General features: G+C 49.3%; 1 protein-coding gene across 1 annotated transcript in view; it reads right to left on the bottom strand.

Moving 5' to 3' along the window:
• Positions 1–22101, bottom strand: part of nfasca (neurofascin homolog (chicken) a) — a 245789-nt gene that overhangs the window by 16618 nt on the left and 207070 nt on the right. The window contains exons 30-32 of the mRNA XM_038819461.1: positions 17459–17602; positions 12610–12729; positions 10274–10426 (exon numbers count right to left, since the gene is read on the bottom strand). Coding sequence (XP_038675389.1) covers positions 10274–10426; positions 12610–12729; positions 17459–17602 — 417 coding nt within the window. The remainder of the gene's footprint in view (positions 1–10273; positions 10427–12609; positions 12730–17458; positions 17603–22101) is intronic.

Below are 22101 nucleotides of genomic sequence, written 5' to 3' on the forward strand. Positions count from 1 at the left end.
CTCACCAGAACAAACAACACCAGACTAATATGCATTGTATTTTTCACTCAAGCCTCCTGGTATGTCTTGGTGAAGTTTGAAAGAGTTTCAAAGTCCTGGATTCCCACCTCAATACTCCTTTAATTTATGTAGTTGTTTCTCTTTTACACCATAATGAATCTTACTCTTCCCCTCGTTTCCCCAGGCCACACCCAATCCATGCCGTTTTGACCAGCTGACTCCCGATGCTGGCTTGTAATTGGTTGCTGGACACGTTGAGACTGCCTTTGGGGTTTCTGCCCCAAACCCCTCCAGCACCATGTGGTCCTCCAGCGCCAGGGGGTCCTCCAATATCACAAAGTTTTCAATTTACAGCCTTGGCTGATAAGATATAAACGTTGAGAGGCGATTTAAACTCAAATTCCTGGATCGAGAGTCCAATGTTAGACAGGCTGTCGGAATTGGATTAAAACCATATCAACAGTTACTGTTTCAGAGGTCAGATTAAACTAGTTACTGCGTCAGGGTTCAGATTAAACTAGTTACTGCATCAGGGTTCAGGTTAAACTAGTTACTGTGTCAGGGTTCAGATTAAATTAGTTACTGCATCAGGGTTCAGGTTAAACTAGTTACTGTGTCAGGGTTCAGATTAAATTAGTTACTGCATCAGGGTTCAGATTAAACTAGTTACTGCGTCAGGGTTCAGGTTAAATTAGTTACTGCATCAGGATTCAAGTTAAATTAGTTACTGTTTCAGAGATCAGATTAAATTAGTTACTGTGTCAGGGTTCAGATTAAATTAGTTACTGTGTCAGGGTTCAGATCAAATTAGTTACTGCATCAGGGTTCAGATTAAATTAGTTACTGTGTCAGGGTTTAGATTAAATTAGTTACTGCATCAGGGTTCAGATTAAATTAGTTACTGTGTCAGGGTTCAGATCAAATTAGTTACTGCATCAGGGTTCAGATTAAATTAGTTACTGCGTCAGGGTTCAGGTTAAATTAGTTACTGCATCAGGATTCAAGTTAAATTAGTTACTGTTTCAGAGATCAGATTAAATTAGTTACTGTGTCAGGGTTCAGATTAAATTAGTTACTGCATCAGGGTTCAGATTAAATTAGTTACTGTGTCAGGGTTTAGATTAAATTAGTTACTGCATCAGGGTTCAGATTAAATTAGTTACTGCGTCAGGGTTCAGGTTAAATTAGTTACTGCATCAGGGTTCAGATTAAACTAGTTACTGCGTCAGGGTTCCGATTAAATTATTTACTATGTCATTGTTCAGGTTAAATTAGTTACTGCGTCAGGGTTCCGATTAAATTAGTTACTATGTCATTGTTCAGGTTAAATTAATTACTACATCAGGGTTCAGATTAAATTAGTTACTGCGTCAGGGTTCCGATTAAATTAGTTACTATGTCATTGTTCAGGTTAAATTAATTACTACATTAGGGTGCAGATTAAATTAGTTACTGCGTCAGGGTTCCGATTAAATTAGTTACTATGTCATTGTTCAGGTTAAATTAATTACTACATCAGGGTTCAGATTAAATTAGTTACTGCGTCAGGGTTCCGATTAAATTAGTTACTATGTCATTGTTCAGGTTAAATTAATTACTACATTAGGGTGCAGATTAAATTAGTTACTGCATCAGGGTTCAGGATAAATTATACAAATCACTGCTCGTCTGTATAACACAAACACCAGGGCCCAGCCTGTTTATTTAATTGTGAAAGAGAAATTATTAAACTCTTAACCTTTGGTGAGTTACAGAATTGGTTTTGAGTGTGTGTATGTTTGGTGCAATGATCAAAATGACAGGCTGGGAGTACTCGGTGGGACCTCACCCTCTCCATTGCCATAACGAGTGAATTCGCTTGTGTGAAGTCAAACGTTATCAGTCATGACATAACTTCAGCAGAAATTCGATGGAGACCACGCTTATGTGTACAAATAGAATTTCCACCAAACCTTCCTCAAAACTATGATGGAAGAGCTGGAGAGGGCACAAGGGAACTCCTGCTGCACAAGTTCATTGATCAATTTCACAGGGCTTCTCCAATTTGACATCCTTCAGCATCCAAGAAGAACTGTTCAGGCCCAAGGATCATTGGCTGCTCTCCCGCTTGATCTCACATTACCGACTTCCTAAATGCCTGAATCATTTTGATGCAATCTCAGAGCGCAGCCTTCACATGAACCCATTCCAAAAAAAATAATCTGATTCATCCATTCCTCCCCCACCCCAGCTCACAGTGCAACACCCAGCTCCACAGCATCTTCACCAGCTGGGGCTAAATGTCAATTCTCTCTCTCGCTTCTGAGCCAGGAGGATCAACGCCCGCTCCAGAGGCTCAAGCACAAATTCTGGGCTGCGTCACTGAGGCAACGCTGCGCAGTCCGAGTTGCCATCTTTCACCTGTCTGCTCACTCGGGTGGACGTGAACAATCAAGGAGCGCAACGTTAAAGAGGGGCTGAGGAGTTCTCCCTGGCATTTCTGCCGATATTTACCCCTCAACCAACGTCACTAAGAACGGATTATTTTTGGTCAATGTTATATCGCTGTTTGTGGGATCCTGCTGTGTACAATTTGGCGACATCACAATAGCGACGACGCTTCAAAAATAAAAACGTCACTTGCTGCAAAAGGCTTTGGGACATCCTGAGGGGCTGCAGAAAAGAAAGTTTTCCTTTCCCCCTCGAACCGACGGGTCAGGCAGTGAACTGCGTGGGTTAAATTGGAAGATTGTCGGGTTCAGGGGACCAGTTTGCGCACACCCAGAACGAGAGGTCACGGATATAGGTTGGGAAGTGGGAGACTTAAAACTGAGGTGAGGAGGAACCATATCTCAAAGAGGGTGGTGAATTTGTGGAACTTGCTGCTCCATAGTGCAATGGAATCTGAATCAAGAAGGAGATAGAGAGAGTTCTGATTTTGAAAAAAACAGGTTGAAGGGATATGGGGAACAAGTGGGAAGGTAGATCTGAGACCAGGAAGATATCAGCCATGATCTGATTGAATGGCGGAGCAGGTTCGAAGGACTGAATTGCCTACTCTGCTCCTAATTCCTATGTTCTCCTTACCCAAAGCCACACAGGACGCCACAGATGGTCTCAAACCTCCTGATTTAGGGAGGCTAGGACCCAGTACAACTGTGAAAACCCCTTCCCACAAAATAAGGGAGATTTATTTTAATGAGATGGACGAAACTGGCCTTGCCTAGAGTTTTGAAGAATGAGAGGTGATCTCATTCAAACTTACAAAACTCTCACAGGGTAAAAATGAAGACAGGGTTCTTCCTCCTGGCTGGTGAGTCTGGGAACCAGGGGACACAGTCTCAAGTAAAGGGACAGCCATTTAGAACTGAGATGAGGAGGAATTTCTTCACTCGGAGGATGGTGAATCTTCGGAATGATCTACCCAGAGGTTTGTGGAATTTTGGTCAGGGAGCATGGTCAAGACAGAGATCGATAGGTTCTAGATACTGATGACATAAAGGAATATGGACAGAATGGGAAAATAGCGCAGGAGGCAGATGATCAGCTATGCTCGGTTTGAATGTCAGAGCACGTTCGATGGGCCTACTCCTGCTCCCATGTTGCGATATCATGCGTCTGTCTTACTCAAAGACAGTTCTATACACAAGGAATTAAGGCTGAAATGCAGCAACTTGTGCTGACAATTGTGGCAGCCTTTTTGTTACACAGCAATGTCCAGCAAGCAACAATGAGTTGAGCAGCCAGTTCATCTGATTTTCTTGGCCCAGGGAGGAATGTTGACCGAGACACCAAGAGAACTCTCTGCCCTTCTTCGCATGGAACCCCTAATGCCCACCTGAAGAGATGCTTTGCACCGGTAAACATTCATCTGAAATTCAGCATTCCTTCAACCACTGCACAATCTGGATAATGACTGTATGTCCTGGAATGAACATTGAACCCATGTCCCTTCCTGTTCAGAGGTAACTGAGCTAAGTCAACGCACTGAACAATAGTCATCAGGCGCTCAAGGTCAGGAACCGTGACACAAGGGAAGTGGTATTTTGAGACATTGTCCCCAGCCAGGAGTTTCCCGGGAGATCTCTCGAATGGTCATTTCCCCTGGGTGAGAGTAAGCTCTGAGTGTTGGCACTGTATTCCCGCGTGACGGGGCAGGAGGTTTACAATCACAATAGTCTCCTCACTCAACAACTACTGAACCATTAGGAGTGATTGTTACCCCCTCCCCCCCCCCCCCCCCCCCCCCTCTTGCCCGAGGATGATGAAGACATTGCAGTACCACAAGATGTTGCTCAGCTGAGACCAGCTCATTCTGGATAGACTCACAGCTTGAATTTGTGTCCATTGGTTTATACAGCGCTGTTCATACCGTCCTTATCAAATGGAACTTCAGGGAAGCTTAATAACACTAAGAGCTGAGAGCACCACATTCACACTGATTTCACAAAAGAACTGGAACAATATGCAGGTCAAATCCGACAATAAAAGGTGCATTGAGGCGTTAACTAAACTTCATCCTATTTATGCTATCACCAGAAACATCCTGCCATAAATAAGCCAATCTCTTGATTGCGAACAATATAGAACTCAAGATGCAACTGCAATGCCCACCCAAACCACCAGATGGGGGTAACATGCATACAAATCAGAAGTGTCCCAAGCAATGCAAACGGCCAACGTGAGGACGAGCAGTTTATCACGAAGCAAAATACCTCGATATGGGTAAGAAGCGTCCCAGAGCCGGAGGGACAAGAGAGAATCCTCCAGTTTTGTGTCTTCGATACAACTGTGTACCTCAAGACTTTAAAAAAAAGACTCAAAGCGGCATTAAAAAATGGTGTGCTTTTTTTCAAACTGAGAAAAATCACTTTCAATTGTTAATTATGAAAGATATTGGTGCTGGGGATGCAAGGAGGAGACTGTTTGACTGAATGGGGCAGCTCAAGGCAGGGGGGTCATGCTATGAAATGTCCAACACGATTGGCGACCCTTGTTGGACTGAATAATGAAGTTGCGTTGTCCAAACATGCGGCAGGTGAACCCCTGCAGGACACCACCAACCCTGTCACATGTTCACAGCAATGTTCTGAAGCAGGAAGTGCAAACGCCAAATGTAAGGGGAAAATAACCAAAACACAGGAACGAGCAGCTCATAAAATGCTTAGTCACACAGACCCTCCCACACACACACACACACCGCGTGCCACGTGTGCACAATCTCACAGTGCATGCATAACCCATGGAACATGCACGGTTAACAATGCTCCCACATGAAGCAGTGTTCACAGCATCTTGGCCAGATGGACGGTACTGTTTTTTATATTGCGCAATCATTGGATAGCAGACCTATCGTTCAGGAGTTAGGTGACGGAAACAAAGCCGCGATTTACCGGGCGCGACACCCCAATGGTAACGCGGCATGGCCGGTAGATGCTGAGTGAAGCCTCCCGCATGCTTCCCGGCGGGAAGTACGCCTCGCGAGATCTACTCAGACCTTGTGAGGATCGCAAACGGGATCCCGCCCGCAATGGGCGCGACCAAGCCTTGCGCGCCTAAGTCGGTTTTAAACCCACCTAAGCGTACTCACCCGGGATCTACCAGGCTCCCGGCATCTAACACCTCCCTAGAGAGTTCCCAGCCGGTTACCATTCAGTACTGCTCGGCACAAACATGGACCAGGTGGAACGACACCTGGGGGTGGCGCTCTCCTGGGCCATTGGAGATCCTGGGTGGTCAGGGACAGGGCCGGGTGGACCCCTGGTCCTCCCCCTGGAACGCAGGCACCTTGGCACTGCCAACCTGCCACCGTGATCCTGCCACCTGGCACTGTCAAGGTGCCCAGGTGGCACTGCAAAGTTGGCAGGAGCACTGCCAGGGTGGCAGTGCCAGGTTCTCGGGCGCCATTACCCAAGAGGCAGGATCTGGCGGAGCAAGGAAGGTGGAGTGGGGATATGAAGGGCGGGGTGCGCAGTCCAAGCATGAAGGGATCTCTGCAATGTTGGGGCGGTGTGGGGGTGAAGGGTGGAGGTCCTGGAAAGGGAGGGGCCAGAAAGTGGGTGTGGGAAGACCTGAAAATGGGGGGGGGGGCCTCAGCGACTTCCTTGGAGGGGGTGTGGTAATGCGCACTGAGGCACATGTGTGTGAGGGGTGATAGCGCCCATGTGTGTGTGTGTGTGTGTGTGGGGGGGGGGGGGGGGGTGTAAGCTCTCTTAGAGATTGGGGCACCCTTTCAAAATGACGGCCCGATCTCAGAGGAGCCGGTCTGGCCAGTGAGTTCATCTCCCCGGTGATGAAAATAATTCTAATGGTGCGATCTCCCGGCCACACTGCGCCCTGTAAGTGGGGCTCCTCGGTGCAGGAAACAGAACTAAGTGCGGCCTCAACTGTGCATTCCACGGCGAAGCCCAGTTATTGAGTGTTGTACAACATGCAGCTCACCGCGCTCGCTAAGGGTCTCTGTTCCCATTTGGTTAGATCGGGCCCAAAGTGTGGGCATGACTTGGGGGGGGGGGGGGGGGGAAGCATCCCAGGGTCCAAAAAATTGACTAAGGGCGGGATATCCCGGCCACGCTCGCCCAGCGACCGAAAATTGACCGCAAGGGTCCGTTGACCGCCCGAGGTCAATAGACTTTTACATAGTCCGCGTCCCACCCGTGGCAACCTTGTGGTGGGCGGGGCGGAAGAATCTAATCCCAAGTGTGGTTAGAAAGCAGGTGAGGAACTCGCCCACAGCACCAGCGGGAAACCCCCAGCAAAACCCGTCACAAATGACACTTAGAAACCTTTGCGTTAGTTCCCGCCCAAAGCTTCTCTGAAGTTTACAGTGTTTACTGCAGGATCTGTTAGTGAACTCCCACCACAAGATTTTGGGTCTCAGTAAGTGATGATTGTGAGCTGTTAAAGGATGAATGGAGTTGAGGGAACTTCACCTCAATCTAAATGAGTTATTTTCCGAGGAGTGACAATCACTGCCCGAGTGACATTCTGCTCCACTTTAAAAAAAACACTCAGTTTCACATTTCTGGCTCAGACTCTGAACTAGGCCTCTTCAGAAATCCGGAGTTTCCCATTTCTGGGAACTCTTCTTCATGGGCCAGGGTCGTGAGGGGAAACAAAACCATGCCCCATTCAGCTGTCATCTCTTGTTAAGTTTTAATTCAGTAACACAGTGAAAAGCTCTGGGACATTTAAATAGCTTTTCACTGCCGGTGTGATGTGTGATATAAGTGGTTAGGGGGGGTAGAGTGACAAGGTGATGAGGTCAGGTAAGGTCAGGTTGCGGGGGGGAAATCTGGTGGGGAGTTGAAAGGATGGGAGGGTTGGGAGGGTCAGGGGGAGCTGTAGGGTCGGGGAGAGCTGGAGGGTCGGGGGAACTGAAGGGTGGGGGAGCTTTAGGGTTGGGGAGAGCTGGATGGTTAGAGGGTCCGGAGAAGCTGGAGGGTTGGGGGAGGCGTTTGAGGGTTGGAGGAGTTGGAAGGTCTGGGGGAGTTGGAGGGTCAGGCGAGTTGGAGGGTCTGGGGGAGTTGAAGGGTTGGGGCGAGTTGAAGGATCTGGGGGAGTTGAAGGGTCAGGGCGAGTTGAAGGGTCGGGGCGAGTTGAAGGGTCTGGGGGAGTTGAAGGGTCGGGGTGAGTTGAAGGGTCGGGGCGAGTTGAAGAGTCGGGACAAGTTGAAGGGTCGGGGTGAGTTGAAGGGTCTGGGGGAGTTGAAGGGTCGGGGCGAGTTGAAGGGTCGGGGCGAGTTGAAGGGTCGGGGCGAGTTGAAGGGTCGGGACAAGTTGAAGGGTCGGGTGAGTTGACGGGTTGGGGCCAATTGAAGGGTCGGGTGAGTTGGACAGTCTGGGGTGTTGAAGGGTCGAGGCGAGTTGAAGGGTCTGGGGGAGTTGAAGGGTCGGGGTGAGTTGAAGGGTCGGGGTGAATTGAAGGGTCGGGCGAGTTGGACGGTCTGGGGTGTTGAAGGGTCGAGGCGAGTTGAAGAGTCGGGGCGAGTTGAAGGGTCTGGGGGAGTTGAAGGGTTGGTGCGAGTTGAAGGGTCTGGGGGAGTTGAAGGGTCGGGGCGAGTTGAAGGGTCGGGGCGAGTTGAAGGGTCGGGGCGAGCTGAAGGGTCGGGGCAAGTTGAAGGGTCGGGGCGAGTTGAAGGGTCGGGGCGAGTTGAAGGGTCGGGGCGAGTTGAAGGGTCGGGTGAGTTGAAGGGTCTGGGGGAGTTGAAGGGTCGGTGCGAGTTGAAGGGTCGGGGCGAGTTGAAGGGTCGGGGTGAGTTGAAGGGTTGGGGCCAATTGAAGGGTCGGGTGAGTTCGACGGTCTGGGGTGTTGAAGGGTCGGGGCGAGTTGAAGGGTCGGGGCGAGTTGAAGGGTCGGGGCGAGTTGAAGGGTCTGGGGGAGTTGAAGGGTCTGGGGGAGTTGAAGGGTCTGGGCGAGTTGAAGGGTCGGGGTGAGTTGAAGGGTCGGGGGGAGTTGAAGGGTCGGGGTGAATTGAAGGGTCTGGGCAAGTTGAAGGTCCGGGAAAGTTGAGAATTTAGTTAATAAGGCTTATAGGGTCCCCAGGCTTTATAAATAGAGTACAAAGGAAGATACTTAGGAATGGGTTTCCCAGTGGACACCAGTTTAAGGTGATTGGCAAAAGGACCAAAGATAACATGAGGGAGATTATTTTTACGCAGCCAGTGGTTCAGATCTGGAATCCACTGCCTCAGAGTGGGAGACGGCAAATTCAATTGTAGCTATTAATGGGTGGATAAGTGGCAGATGGAATTTAACCTTAAAAAATGTGAGGTGAAATGTCTGACACTGGGAAGTTCTGAAGAACAAAGGGACCTTGGCGTGTTTGTCCCCAGATCACTGAAGACAGAAGGGCAGGTTAATAGGGTGGTGAAAAAAGAATATGAGACACTTGCTTTTATCAATCGAGGCATAGATTACAAAGGCAGGGAGGTCATGATGGAGCTGTACAGAACTTTAGTGGAGTCACAGCTGGAGTACTGTGTGCAATTCTGGTTGCCACGTTATCGGAAGGATGTGATTGCACTGGAGGGGATGCAGAGGAGATTCACCAGGATGTTGCCTGGGATGGAACAGTTTAGCTATGAAGAGGTTGGATAGGCTTGGGTTGTTTTCTCTGGAGCAGAGAAGACTGAGGGGTGATCTGATCGAGGTGGACAGGATTATGAGGGGCATGGACAGAGTGGGTAGGGAACAGCTGTTCCTCTTAGTTGAAGGGTCAGTTATGAGGGGACACAAGTTCAAAGTGAGGGTGGGAGATTTAGGGGGGATTTGAGGAAAAATTTATTTACCCAGAGGGTGGTGACAGTCTGGAATGCATGGCCTGGGAGGGTGGTAGAGGCGGATTGCCTCACATCCTTTAAAAAGTACCTTGATGAGCACTTGGCACGTCATAACATTCGAGGCTATGGGTCAAGTGCTGGCAAGTGGGATTAGGCGGGCAGGTCAGGGCCTTTCATGTGCAGGGTGCAGACTCGATGGGGCCGAAGGGCCTTTTCTGCACTGTAGTATTCTGCGATTCTGTAAAGAGAATTGGATCATTATCTGAAGAGACACCATTTGCAGGATTATGGGGCAAGGACAGAGAATGGAACAAAGTAAGTTGCTCTTCCAGAGAGCCAGCACAGACATAACTGGACGAATGGCCTCCTGTTCTTTAACCATTCTATGATTCTAAGAAAGGCCTACTCTGTCTTTCCCTTGTGACCTTTGTAAAGAAGGTGAACCCTATCCCACCTAGAGTTGGATCTCTCGGTAAGTTACCAGCAGATAACATGGCCTTGAAGTGGCTCAGATGCCAAGAGCTACCCGAATGGGCATATTCCCAATTGGCATTCCAGGTGCAGAGGTTAAGGTGCTGGGAGGGCACACAGGAGTCTCAAGCACAGAGGTCAAGGTGTCATGACGATCAAATTAATAGACACATGGGTGATGAAACAGAGAGACAGGAGGTCAGGAGGTGCATTGTTCTGTAGAGATCCCAACACAGGTCAAACTGCTTTGTGGAGGGACAATTGAATTCCTAGCTGAATCCCCTACGATGCTCCCATTGCACGGAGCCCTGACTTCAAATGGCTAAATTACACTGAGCTGGAACATGGCAGGCAAACCCTTCTACAAGAAGCAATTGTGGCAGGCCATGCATAGCCAATAGAGTGCACGCACATGCAAACTTTGTCACGCGTCAGATCTGGTATTCCACCTTCCGGTCTCTGCAGTAAATATCAATGGAGGATGCAGGAAGAGATTAAAGTGCGAATACAGACATGCACCTGGAGGTCTACTCCAGCCTCACCTGGGCTGGTCTCAATGGTAACGGTGTTGCTGGTAACTGTTTGGAACAGGGTTGAAAACACTCTGACTTTGTACAGGGTCCCAGGAGTTAGACCCAGGAGCCGGACAGCGCTCTGACCCGCCTTCACGTGCTCCTGTTTCACCGTACCGTTACCTGTTGGAAGTGCACGAGGGAGACAAGAAATTTGGGTCAAGCTTTTGGAGACAAGCACAAGTGGTCCAAGAAGGGCCTAATCCCTAAATCCCAGGACAGCTACAACTCTTATAATGTGCGAACCTCTCTAATGGGACTGTCAACGATTCTCTAGGTCAGGTATAACAAGGACCAGAGACAGGGTCAAGATCCCTTTACTCTGCCTCAACCCAGGTGAGTGACAATCCAGGGGCGGCACCGTGGCAGTGGTTAGCACTGCTGCCTCACAGCTCCAGGGCCCTGGGTTCAATTCCAGCCTCGGGTGACCGTCTGTGTGGAGTTTGCACTTTCTCCCCGTGTCAGCGTGGGTTTCCTCTGGGTGCTCCGGTTTCCTCCCGCAGTACAAAGATGTGTAGGTTTGGTGGATTGGCCATGCTAAATTGCCCCTTAGTGTCCAAAGGTGAGGTGGGGTTGCTGGGTTACGGGGGTAGGGTGGAGGTGTGGGCTAAGGAAGGGTGCTCTTTTAAGGGCTGGTGTAGACTTGATGAGCCGAATGGCCTCCTTCTGCACTGTAGATTCTATGATTCTATATATTGGGCCAGGATGGCATTTTTCAATTTCCCGTTTTTTGCCAATTTGGGGGCAGATTTAATGCATTGGTGCCTGTTGAAAGGGCAGAAGTTGGGGTGGGGTGGTGGTTGTGGGAGGGGGGTAAGGTTACATGAGCTCCCAATAGACATGTCTGTTGCCCACACACAGGGGAGTGTGAAATCCCCCTAGTTAGTGCCGAATGAAGATCACGGCTAGTGGAATCTGGAGTGAGATAGACCAAGACCAAACCCGTGTCGGCCTCCTTCTAGTGTTCAATGGAGTGTGTGTGTGTGTGTGTGGGGGGGGGGGGGGGGGGGGGGGGGGGGGGGGTCATTCCTTTCAGCCTGGGCAACGTGACAACATTGAAGGTTTGGGAAGTTAGTTCATTGAAACCTACGTGAGCCAGCTATTTGTGTCCTGGTCACCATGGTCCTCGGTCTCGCCCTGTCCATTTCTCTATGGATCTCCATCTCTTACACTGCTAGTGGATTCTGCATTAGAATAAGGACCTGAAAGTTCGACAATGGGGAAGGGAGTAAAATTGTATCCCTCTGAGGGGAGGACTTAGATTCTAGAGAGTTGGGCCCATGCGCTCCGGGTCATCAATCCTGCACCTGGAATGGTTTTCCAATGCAGGCCTTGTAGATACCTTCAGAATTTCACAAGTACTGCATCACCGGGCAGCACGGTAGCATTGTGGATAGCACAAATGCTTCACAGCTCCAGGGTCCAAGGTTCGAATCCCTGCTTGGGTCACTGTCTGTGCGGAGTCTGCACGTTCTCCCTGTGTGTGCGTGGGTTTCCCCCGGGTGCTCCGGTTTCCTCCCACAGTCCAAAGATGTGCAGGTTAGGTGGATTGGCCATGATAAATTGCCCTTAGGGTCCAAATTGCCCTTAATGTTGGGTGGGGTTACTGGGTTATTGGGTAGGGTGGAGGTATGGGCTTGGTTAGAGTGCTCTTTCCAAGAGCCGGTGCAGACTCGATGGGCTGAATGGCCTCCTTCTGCACTGTAAATTCTATGTAACACTGCCGCACTCTATCTTCTGTTCCCCGTCCCCAGATTGCTACTCTCTCCCTTTCCTTCCTCCCAACAGACCGTCACACTCCCCAGCCTCCCTCCCTTTAGCGTAACCCTCACCACTAACCTTCCCCACTCAACATTATCCTCCCTGTCCAAAATAACCTTCCCGTGTCCCATTTCCCCACCTCCCTTCTCCGTCTTCCCCCTCTTGCTAAGTGCCTCTTCACCCCCAGCGCCCCCTTTTGTTATTGTTCCCTTGTACCCATGATCTTCTTCCTCCCCATTTCCCCTCATCCTATTTCCCTCCCCAGCTTGCTCCTGACCGCCAACGCTCCACCCCAGCCCCCAGCATCCTCCCTCCCCCCCAGCATCCCCTCTGTGAGCTCAGCGACTGATCTGAAGTAAACCTTAATGCACCCTCAAATAAATGCAATGGATAGAGCAATCTGGTGGGTGCTAACAGTAGTGGAAAATCTCAGGGCCCTTATCTGGATCAACAATGTCCTTCTTCTCATCCCCGACCCCAGTCCCCCCGCCCCAGCTTAACCTTCCCCCCGATCGGGTGAGAACTCTACATCGCACGGTGCTTACTGTGAATGTATTCAACTGTGAACTCAGCCAGTTCGCCCGGGAAGGTGTGACTCCACGTGATATTGACGGAGTCATTGCCTGCTGACGTGGTGAGATTGCATATCCTACTGAGAGGTTCCACTAAACAGGTATCAGAAAGAGAGTTAGTGGGGGGGAGGGGGGGGGGGGGGGGGGGGGGGGCTCAGCTGAGACAGAGGGGATGCAACGATTGTTCAGTCACTCTCCCCCCACACTGCTCATCCTTTCCAATCATATTCTACCACGGCACAGCTACAACTCTGGATGCAATGGCTTGATCACCTATCTAACAGCGATCCCATCATGCCTGTATCCTTGGCCAAGCATTTTAATTATTCAAACCTAGCAAATGCCAGAAGGGCTGTTTGGTGATGGTGTGCTGTAGTTCACTCAGAGAGTTCACGTTGCTGTGGCAACATGTACTGTTACACATATGTCATATGTTGCAGCCTGGAGCTCTGGATAGTGATGGTAGTGGCTCCAACGTTCTTTCCATCACATGGCTGACCAGGAATCACTCCCACTCTTACCGCCTGCCATTGGCGTGTTGGAAGGATCTGCAGCTTGATCATCAACCTGTTTGACTGTGTTATGCTCATTATCCATAACTTTGCATTGTTCTATTTTTCAAACATTTACCCAATTCTCCAATCCTGAACCTTTTAGACAGTGCATCCCAGATCACGGCAATTCGCTGCGTGAAACAAAATCTCCCCTGCAACACCCCCACCACCCCGGTTCTTTTACAATTGGCGTTTACTCTTCCACCAATGCTTATCATCAACACCAAAACCTTTCAGAATTTTGAACACTGCTATTAAATCTTGCACTCAAAATCTTCGCTGCTCCCGGGAGAACATTCTCCACTTTCCCAGTCTTTCCACATAACTGGTATCACTCTAGGAAATCTTCCCTGAACCTTGTCCCAGGTTTTAACATCCTTCTTTTAGTGGGGTCCCCACAATTACACCCAGCGTGAAGGTCAGAAAAAGTACACACAACAAAACTGTTAGTAACATCAACTGTTGAGGGGGGAAGCAGTGGGATAGTGGTGATGTTATTGGACTAGTAATCCAAAAACCTGGACTAATGGTCTGGAGAGACAGGCTCAAATCCCAACATGGCACCTGGTGGAACTTAAATTCAATTAATTAACAAAGCTGGAATGTCCACGACCACTCACCTCTGCCCTGCTCAATCTGAGGCCTCGTGTCGGGTGCAGTACCGGCAGGAGCCACTGCCTTCCCAGTGACACTGCCAAGTACAGAAAAGCTGCCAGCCTCTGATTGGCTGACAGCTCTCCACGGACACGGCTTCCGCCGTGGGGACCCTGATCCCGGGAAGGCGGGCCACTCGCCTGATTCACACGAGATGTGGCAGGTCTTCCCCAAAAAAGACAACGTGGGGCCTCGATGACTCCAGATGGCGGCTGAGACCCTTGGCGTCTCCACAGTATTCTACCCCATATCAGTACAGGTTACAGAGGGACATAGATAAGCTGCAGAGCTGGGCTGAGAGGTGGCAAATGGAGTTTAATGCAGAAAAGTGTGAGGTGATTCATTTTGGAATAATGGTAACTGGGCTAATGGTACGATTCTTGGTAGTGTGGATGAGCAGAGAGATCTCGGTGTCCATGTACATAGATCCCTGAAAGTTGCCACCCAGGTTGATAGGGTTGTTAAGAAGGCGTACGGTGTGTTAGCTTTAATTGGCAGAGTGATTGAGGTTCAGAGCCATGATGTTATGCTGCAGCTGTACAAAACTCTGGTGCGGCCACATTTGGAGTACTGCGTGCAGTTCTGGTTGCCGCATTATAGGAAGCATGTGGAAGCATTGGAAAAGGTGCAGAGGGAATTTACCAGGATGTTGCCTGGTATGGAGGGACGATCTTATGAGGAAAGGCTGAGGGACTTGAGGCTATTTTCGTTAGAGAGAAAAAGGTTAAGAGGTGACTTAATAGAGGCATACAAGATGATCAGAGGATTAGATAGGGCGGACAGTGAGAGCCTTTTTCCTCAGATGGTGATGTCCAGCACGAGGGGACATAGCTTTAAATTGATGATAATGGAATAGTGTAGATGGGCTTTAGAGTGGTTTCACTGGTCGGCGCAACATCGAGGGCCGAAGGGCCTGTACTGCGCTGGAATGTTCTCTGTTCTACTACCAGATTCTCATGAAAACCCATCCGGTCCATTAGGGGAGGACATCTGCCATCTTGAACTGGCCTGGCCTACACGTGACTCTTAATTACCATTTGAAATGGCCAAGCAATCCTTTCAGCTGTAGGTGGCTCATCACCTCTTGCTCAATGAGGGATGGACAGTAATGCTGGCCGAAGACCAACATTTAAAAAAAAAAGTGTATTTTGAGGTAGGGAGCACAACATTGGTAAATAATTTCCAGAACATTCTAGGTTTCCTCACATAAAGAAAGGAGAGTATGAAAGGAAGTATGATTCAGTGGGAGTGAGAGACCACGGTTGGTCTTTTGATGACATAGTCAGAAACCTTTCTGCGATTTTAATTTCCCTTCCTTTCTCCTGTCTCAGTTTCTTTTTAAATATTAGTCAAGGACACAGTGCATCAGGAATATTAAATTGAAGATTGTATCCTACCATCAAGAAGAAGAAGTGAGCTATCGCTTCTAACAGGTCGAGCCCACACCAAGGTTCAAGTCAGGAATGTAATCACAATACATTCTCACGTCTTCATGTTGCTTGACTCCTAACTGACCTCTGACCAGCCAGCCTTCAGTTGTACCAAAGCCACTGCAGCAGAATGGGCTCCCCGCCACCTTCCCACAGCTAACTAGGGGGGGGGCCCAATAAACGTCAACCTTGCCAGCGACCCCCACATCCGAGAGCTAGTTTTTAAAGAATTATTTTAGTGTTTTCTTTAAACTACAGTTCTCTGCTGTTAATTCCACAGCTAGACACACACGTCGAGTGAGAAGGAGTGCAGTGCGGTTCAATAGAGAGAGTGACCTTTTAAACCAACGGCTGGGAGAGGAGGTCGATGGGCCAAATGGGCTCCTTGTGGGTTTACAATTTTTAACGATCCTGCAATTGAACACAATTTGTCCAATTAAGACACATTAATTCAGCTGAAGAGACAGAATAGCGAATGGTCCCAATTAGCCTGGTACAGAAATGTTACAAATCGTTGCATCCCCTCGACATTGTAGGTAAGATCAAACTTAAATAACATATTTAAATGCAGTTAGGAAACAACTCAGGAGTGACATTAAGTGGAAGAAGCCACAGCCTGAATTAGTTGTTAAAGGAGAGAAAACACAGGACTCAAAACCACATTAGTCCACCTGCCCCTCATTCCATGACCCACCATTCCAACCAGGTATACCTTTGTACTTTCACTGCTGGGAAAACACTGTGCATTGACAGCTAGGAAGCCTAGACTGTGGTCTGCCCCAGTTACGGTAGCACACAATCTGGCAGTCAGGGGTGCACGAGAGCTTTCCCATCTCAACTCCTCTCTTTAACCAGTGCAGATACCGGGACAGAGAGCGGGACACAGAAGAACCAACAGAATCCTCCCTCTCAGACTCTAAAGTCATCGATATCTGAGGGAGACGGCCCCAAAAATAAATCCTTAATATTTCCGCAGGTTCGGAGTTGGTCATCTGGATTTTGCGGTCTTTTTTTAAAGAGGTATTCCATTCAAATCACAGGGAAGCCCATAATGCAGCAGAATGTGGGAAATGACTGTCAATGTCAAGGTGTAGAATCTCCCCTGTCTGCCTTTTGTATCAGCAACACTGGCCTTCTCCAATATTCCTACGGTATCTCTACAACCTGCAAGAAGCTCATCGAAAGACCTTCATTCGCTCCATGACAATGGAAACACGGCTGAATGAGTCCGTTAATTAGGGTTAAATTATTCTCATTACTGCGGCCATTCCATCTGCCCTACGAGATGATTGACGAAATTGGGGACGGGTTCAATTCACCTGTTGCCAAACCCCTCTTATATGTTGAAAGCTACCTCATGTTTGGTGGTGGGGGGGAGTGCAGATCGAACATGCACAGCAAGTCGTGGAACACCGTCATTAAAATTTCATGGTCCAGGGTGCCAAACTTGCCCCTTTTGGATAAGTTGGCATGGGCACCTGTTGGCATGGCCACGGTGGAGTGGATTCCAGGGTTTAACTTTCCCTCATGTGTGGCGCCCACACCAGGAAGGGCACAGAATCATCCAGCTGAAACAAATACACAGAAGTACATTCCCCCGGGGAGATGAAGGAGGTAAGAGGACAAGAAAGACTCAAAAGAACCATGGAAATGATTCACAGGCCGAAATGTCCCTTCTCTCTGCCAGTCCGGCCAAAGGGGTTAATTCGGGACGCTTGAGGTACGATCAGGGTCTTCCTGCAGCTAAGTCAATAGTTCACAAGCTCGGACATCACGGCAGGTCATGAATAAAGAGATTTCACATGCGTAAAGATCAGCAATGTCTGTTGACCTCACCTTGTGCGTGTTGTGCAACATTGTCACGAGGATTATACTAAAGCAGAATATTTGAAACACGTTTTTACCCGTAAAGCGGAAATCCCTGTGTTTATACCATTCTGGGGCCAACACCAGAGCAGGGCCCAAAGCCCCTCGAGGAGCTATCCCACTACCACCTTCTTAGGGCAACTGGGGATAGATAAACAATTTCTAATTCTGCCAACTTTCCGAGAATGAATTACATTTTCTTTTAAAAACACCTTGTTCAGTACAAATACAGATTTCCAAACGCAGCCTGTACTATGAGAGAGGATTCTGAACTTTACAACATTAATGTGACTAAAAGAACCAGGAAAGATTTGATACCATAAATATGGGTGCCTGTGACGGCCGGCTGGGCAGCCTCAGTGACGGTGGTGGTTGGGGGAGTGGCGCTGGTTGTTGAGATGGTGGTAGTGGCGGCGGTGGTTGCAGCCGGAATGGTTGGCACGGGTGCAAACCTTGACACGACTAGGAGGAGGGAAAAAGAAAAGACAGCAGAAATGAACCACCCGAACCTGGGAGGACACAAAAAGGCATCGGATCTTCGCCGTGTCCTATCCCTCCCACCTCAGATGCACTGATGGTCCTGAACAATCTTTTGAAAGGCAGGTGTTGGCTTAACCGCGGAGTTTGCCCAGTTCTCAGTGTCGGCAAAAGGCGATGTGGGTGGGAGTGGGGAAGGAAAGGATGGAAGGGAGGAAAAGAGCTAATGAAAAATAAAAGGATGAAAGATAACTTTTATTCATAGAGCACCCTTTCACCTTCTCCCCAAGTGCATACCGCTAGAGAAGTTTTTGTTTTAAATGTAGCCACTGTTGTAATATAGGAAATGCAGCAGCCAATTTGTGCACAGCAAGCTCCCCCATACAGCAACGTGATAATGACCAATCGGCTACATTGGTGCTTTCGGCTGAGGGGCGAGAATCGGCCGGGACAGCAGGGAGAAGTGCTGTGGTGTTTACTCGGAATAGTGAGATGGAATCTTCAATCCTGCCCCTGAGAGAACAGATGGAGCCTCAGTTTAACGCCTAAACCATAAGACAGCACCTCCAAATATGTGGCACTCCCTGGGTACTGCACTGAAATATCAGCCTAGATTTGGCACTCAAACCTCTGGAGTGGGACTTGAACCCACAGCCTTCCGACTCAAGGTGAAGAATGACTGACTCCAAGACAGGTTGTTAGGAGGGATCGAAATCACTCCCAGGAAGTGGGAAGCAAAAAGCAAGTTGTGAAAGCAGGAAATGGTGTGAAAATTAATATTAATCAAGGTGAGGGAACCAGGGACATTATTGGAAATGGAAGGAGGGGCTGAAACATCATTGACAACAAGATATCCAGGGATATGACATTTTCAGGAGGGACTGCAGGAAGTGTTGAAGAGGGTGTGAGGAAGGGCAGTGATATTAACTGGAGGCCATATAACCCTGAGTTTATTCCAGGGTTTTTCCAGGTTACTGCTGTACCACCTTGTTCTCAGCTGCTCTGTTTCATTTGAAATGTTGGCCGTGTGGGACACTCTGTTAAAACATCTGCCGTGACCAGATTGAAACACGCTGCCTCCACCGTACTTGGTGAGATGCAAGTGTGTTCATAGTTCCTTTGTGGGGGGTCGTGATTTTCTTCTTTTCACAAATAGAATGCAAAATGCTCACAAAAGATGATGGGCGCGATTCTCCACCCCCCACAGGTGGGAGAATCGCGGGAGGGCCCCCCGACAAATTTCACGCCCCCCGCGATTCTCCGACTCGGATGGGCCGAGCGGTCTGCCGTTCGCGACCGTTTCACGACGGCGGCAAACACACCTGGTCGCTGCCGTCGTGAAACGGGAGTGAGAAGCCCGTTTTGGGGCTTGTAGGTGGCCTAGCAAGGAAAGAGCACCACGACTGTGCTCGGGAGGGGACAGGCCCGCGATCGGTGCCCACCGATCGTCGGGCCGGCGTCCAAATCGGACCCACTATTTCCCCTCTGCCGCCCCGCAAGATCAAGCCGCCACGTCTTGCGGGGTGGCTGAGGGGAAAGACGGCCACCGCGCAATCGCGGGTTCGTGCCGTCAGCGTCATGACGTCAGCCGCGCATGCACGGGTTGGAGCCAGCCAACCTGCGCATGCGCGGCTGATGTCATTAGGCATTCTTGGCGCGACGCCCCCTCTGCCGGGTGTTACGGAGCGCTGCTCCTAGCCCCGCCGGGAAGAGAGTTTAGAGGGCGAGGAGCGGCCTCCGAGGCCGTCGTGAAACTCGGTCGAGTTCACGACGGCCCTCCCGATTTTTCCCGGGAGTGGAGAATTCCGCCCGATATTTGTGGCCAAAATCTGAGAATTGTTTACCTCAGGAATGACAGCTGGAAGTTAGAGTTGCCAACTTTGATTGGGTGTATTACGAGAGTTTCTAGCACAGGACCTCCTACCTCGAACCATCACTGGTGTTACTCGTCCATGTTCCAGGTGTCTTTCCCCAGCCAATTAGAAAGGGAATAACTTCTTTGTCATGCAATTAGATTAATCTTGACTTTCAGTCAAACCAGCTTCATGACCACACCCACCCCCCACCTCCCCATCTCCAATATTTCTATACCTGACGAATGAAAAAAAACATATATATGTTTTTAACGTCGCAAACACTTTTCCCCTTCGGGATTTGCACGTAGCTGTATCCTGGAGATTATGATATTCAATTCCTGGAGACCTTGGTTGGGTGATCCTGCGAGGCGATTCTGAGGTGGGGAGAGCGAAGGAACCAAATTAAATTGACAAAAAAAAGAGTCCTGGGTCATGCGGCAGTGTTGACTGAAGGTGGAGACCTGGAATTGGATCCACAGGGTGAGACATCAATGTGTGTGTAAGGTACCCTTACAATGTATCCGATCTGATTATTGACTGTTCAGAACCATCTTTGCATCAACAAACCTCTCATGAAAGGAAGATCTTTAACCACAGTCTGTAAAACTTTTAAAAAAAGGGACAGCATCCTTTCTAAGATTCCACACAGACATAATTGTCCGCACAAGTTTAAATGGCTTCAACCCTGATATATTTGTCTGGGATAGTAAAGTGGAGGAATAACAACGTAAAAACAAACAATAGTCGAGGTTTAATCAGCCCCTTTCACTTTTTCAGACAAGATTGTAAAATCAGCAATTCTACAACTTTTAAAATAAACGCTCCAGTCAAACTTTGAAAAAACATGTATGTTAAAAGTTGTAACAATCAACTGCCTTTCTGGAGCTTTTACAAAGGATGGGCTGTCCCTTTAATTGTCAACACTTATTTAAATCCCCTCAGAACATTGTTCACATCTGGTAAAACAGGAGCCTTCGGTCATCAGCAACGTTGCGACTGAATTTACAAGTCTCTGACATGCAGATGAAAAGCCAAACATGAGTGTGGATAGATATGAGGTGGGAAGGAGCATTGAGCATACAAAAAGAAAGTGTGCAAAGTTCTGAATAAAATGCCAGATCATTCCGCAGGCAGGTTTCGACATGCTTCAGCTCCAAGCTATTCTTCGATTTCACCAAGTTAGTCTTTTAAAACGGGGCAGATTGCAGCCAGCTCCTGCATTATTGCCAAGACCCAGTGTGTATGTATACATGCATGCTCGTTCACTCTCGCACACACTCACGCACACTTGCACACAAACGCTATAAAGAAGCCAAACATTTCACAAGCCAGAGCGATAAGCAGCTTCTGGTTTCTCAGACACAGGGAAAGTAAATCTATCCCGTTTTTGTTGTGGTTTCCGCATCCTGTTCCTCTCGGCCTGGACCATTTTGTCAGGGATGCTGTGACGCTTTTGGAAAACAAATGATTTATTCAGAGCACTTGCTAGACACCCAGTCCAACTTATCTCACAGACTGAAAAATTCTCTGAACAAACAGCTGTTGCTGATTTCGCGGAAATGCATTATCACTGCAGTTTGTCAGCATTGTTCCAGGAAATCTGCTTGGCATCAGACCACTGCAGTTTATCACAACAGGACCCTGTCAGTACTGGGACACTCAGTTCTGATACACACACAGGGCACGATTCTCCGGAAACATTTCTCAGTGTGGTAGCAAGTGGGAACTGCCGCGAGCTTCCCTATGCTCGGTCCAGCGAAGCCGGCAACGCTATTCAAGTTAATTGGTCTACTTAACGAGGCCTCACGGGCTTCGCGCCGCAGATGAAGGCTCGCCAGCTGATTCGCCGGGACCGCGTTCGACAGCCCCCCGCTAACAAGATCGAGCAGCACTTGAGCTGCACTTGCTCAGCCAACCCCAGCCAGCTCCAATAATGGCACCCAGGGGATCGGCCTCAAGATTCGGGGATGCAGATCTGAGGATCTAGGTGCCCCTAGGTGCAGTGGAGGCCAGGAGGGATGTCCTGTTCCTCCAAGGGTCCTGAGGGTCAGCCATAGGGGACCCAGTGCTGTCTGGGACAGGGTGACGGTAGCTGTGGGCGCCGGGAATGTGTCCAGGAGGACTGGCTTCCACTGTCGGAAACAAGTCAACAACCTACACCGGGCAGCATGAGTGGGTAGACACCAATGGTTCCTCCCGCCACCAGGGCCCCCCATCTCCCCACCCCTCTTTCCGCCCACATGCGAGTGTCCACCCTCCAACTCTCCATGAGACCCCCAACCCTCCCTTCCCCCCCCCCCCTCCCTACAACCCTCCAACCCTTCCTTTGATCCCCTCACCACCACCACTGTGAACCATGTATCCGGCTAACGATGCCTTCTCTGTGTCCCCTCAGGAAAAGCTCTCCCACAATCGCCGAAGAGGGCGGTGGGGTGCCGGACATGAGAATCCTCACTATCTTTGAGGAGCATGGAGGTGACTGGGGTGGCCGAGGACAGAGCGGTCACCCATGTGGAGGCTGGCGGACGCAGCAGAGGTGAGGAGCCACCGGGCCTCACCTGGAAGAACCGGTCAAACGTGGGTTGTTATTGCCTTACTGACCAACCCATCCCTCCCACTGACCACATG

Source organism: Scyliorhinus canicula, chromosome 15 (genome assembly GCF_902713615.1).
Source record: "Scyliorhinus canicula chromosome 15, sScyCan1.1, whole genome shotgun sequence".
Lineage (NCBI taxonomy): Eukaryota > Metazoa > Chordata > Chondrichthyes > Carcharhiniformes > Scyliorhinidae > Scyliorhinus > Scyliorhinus canicula.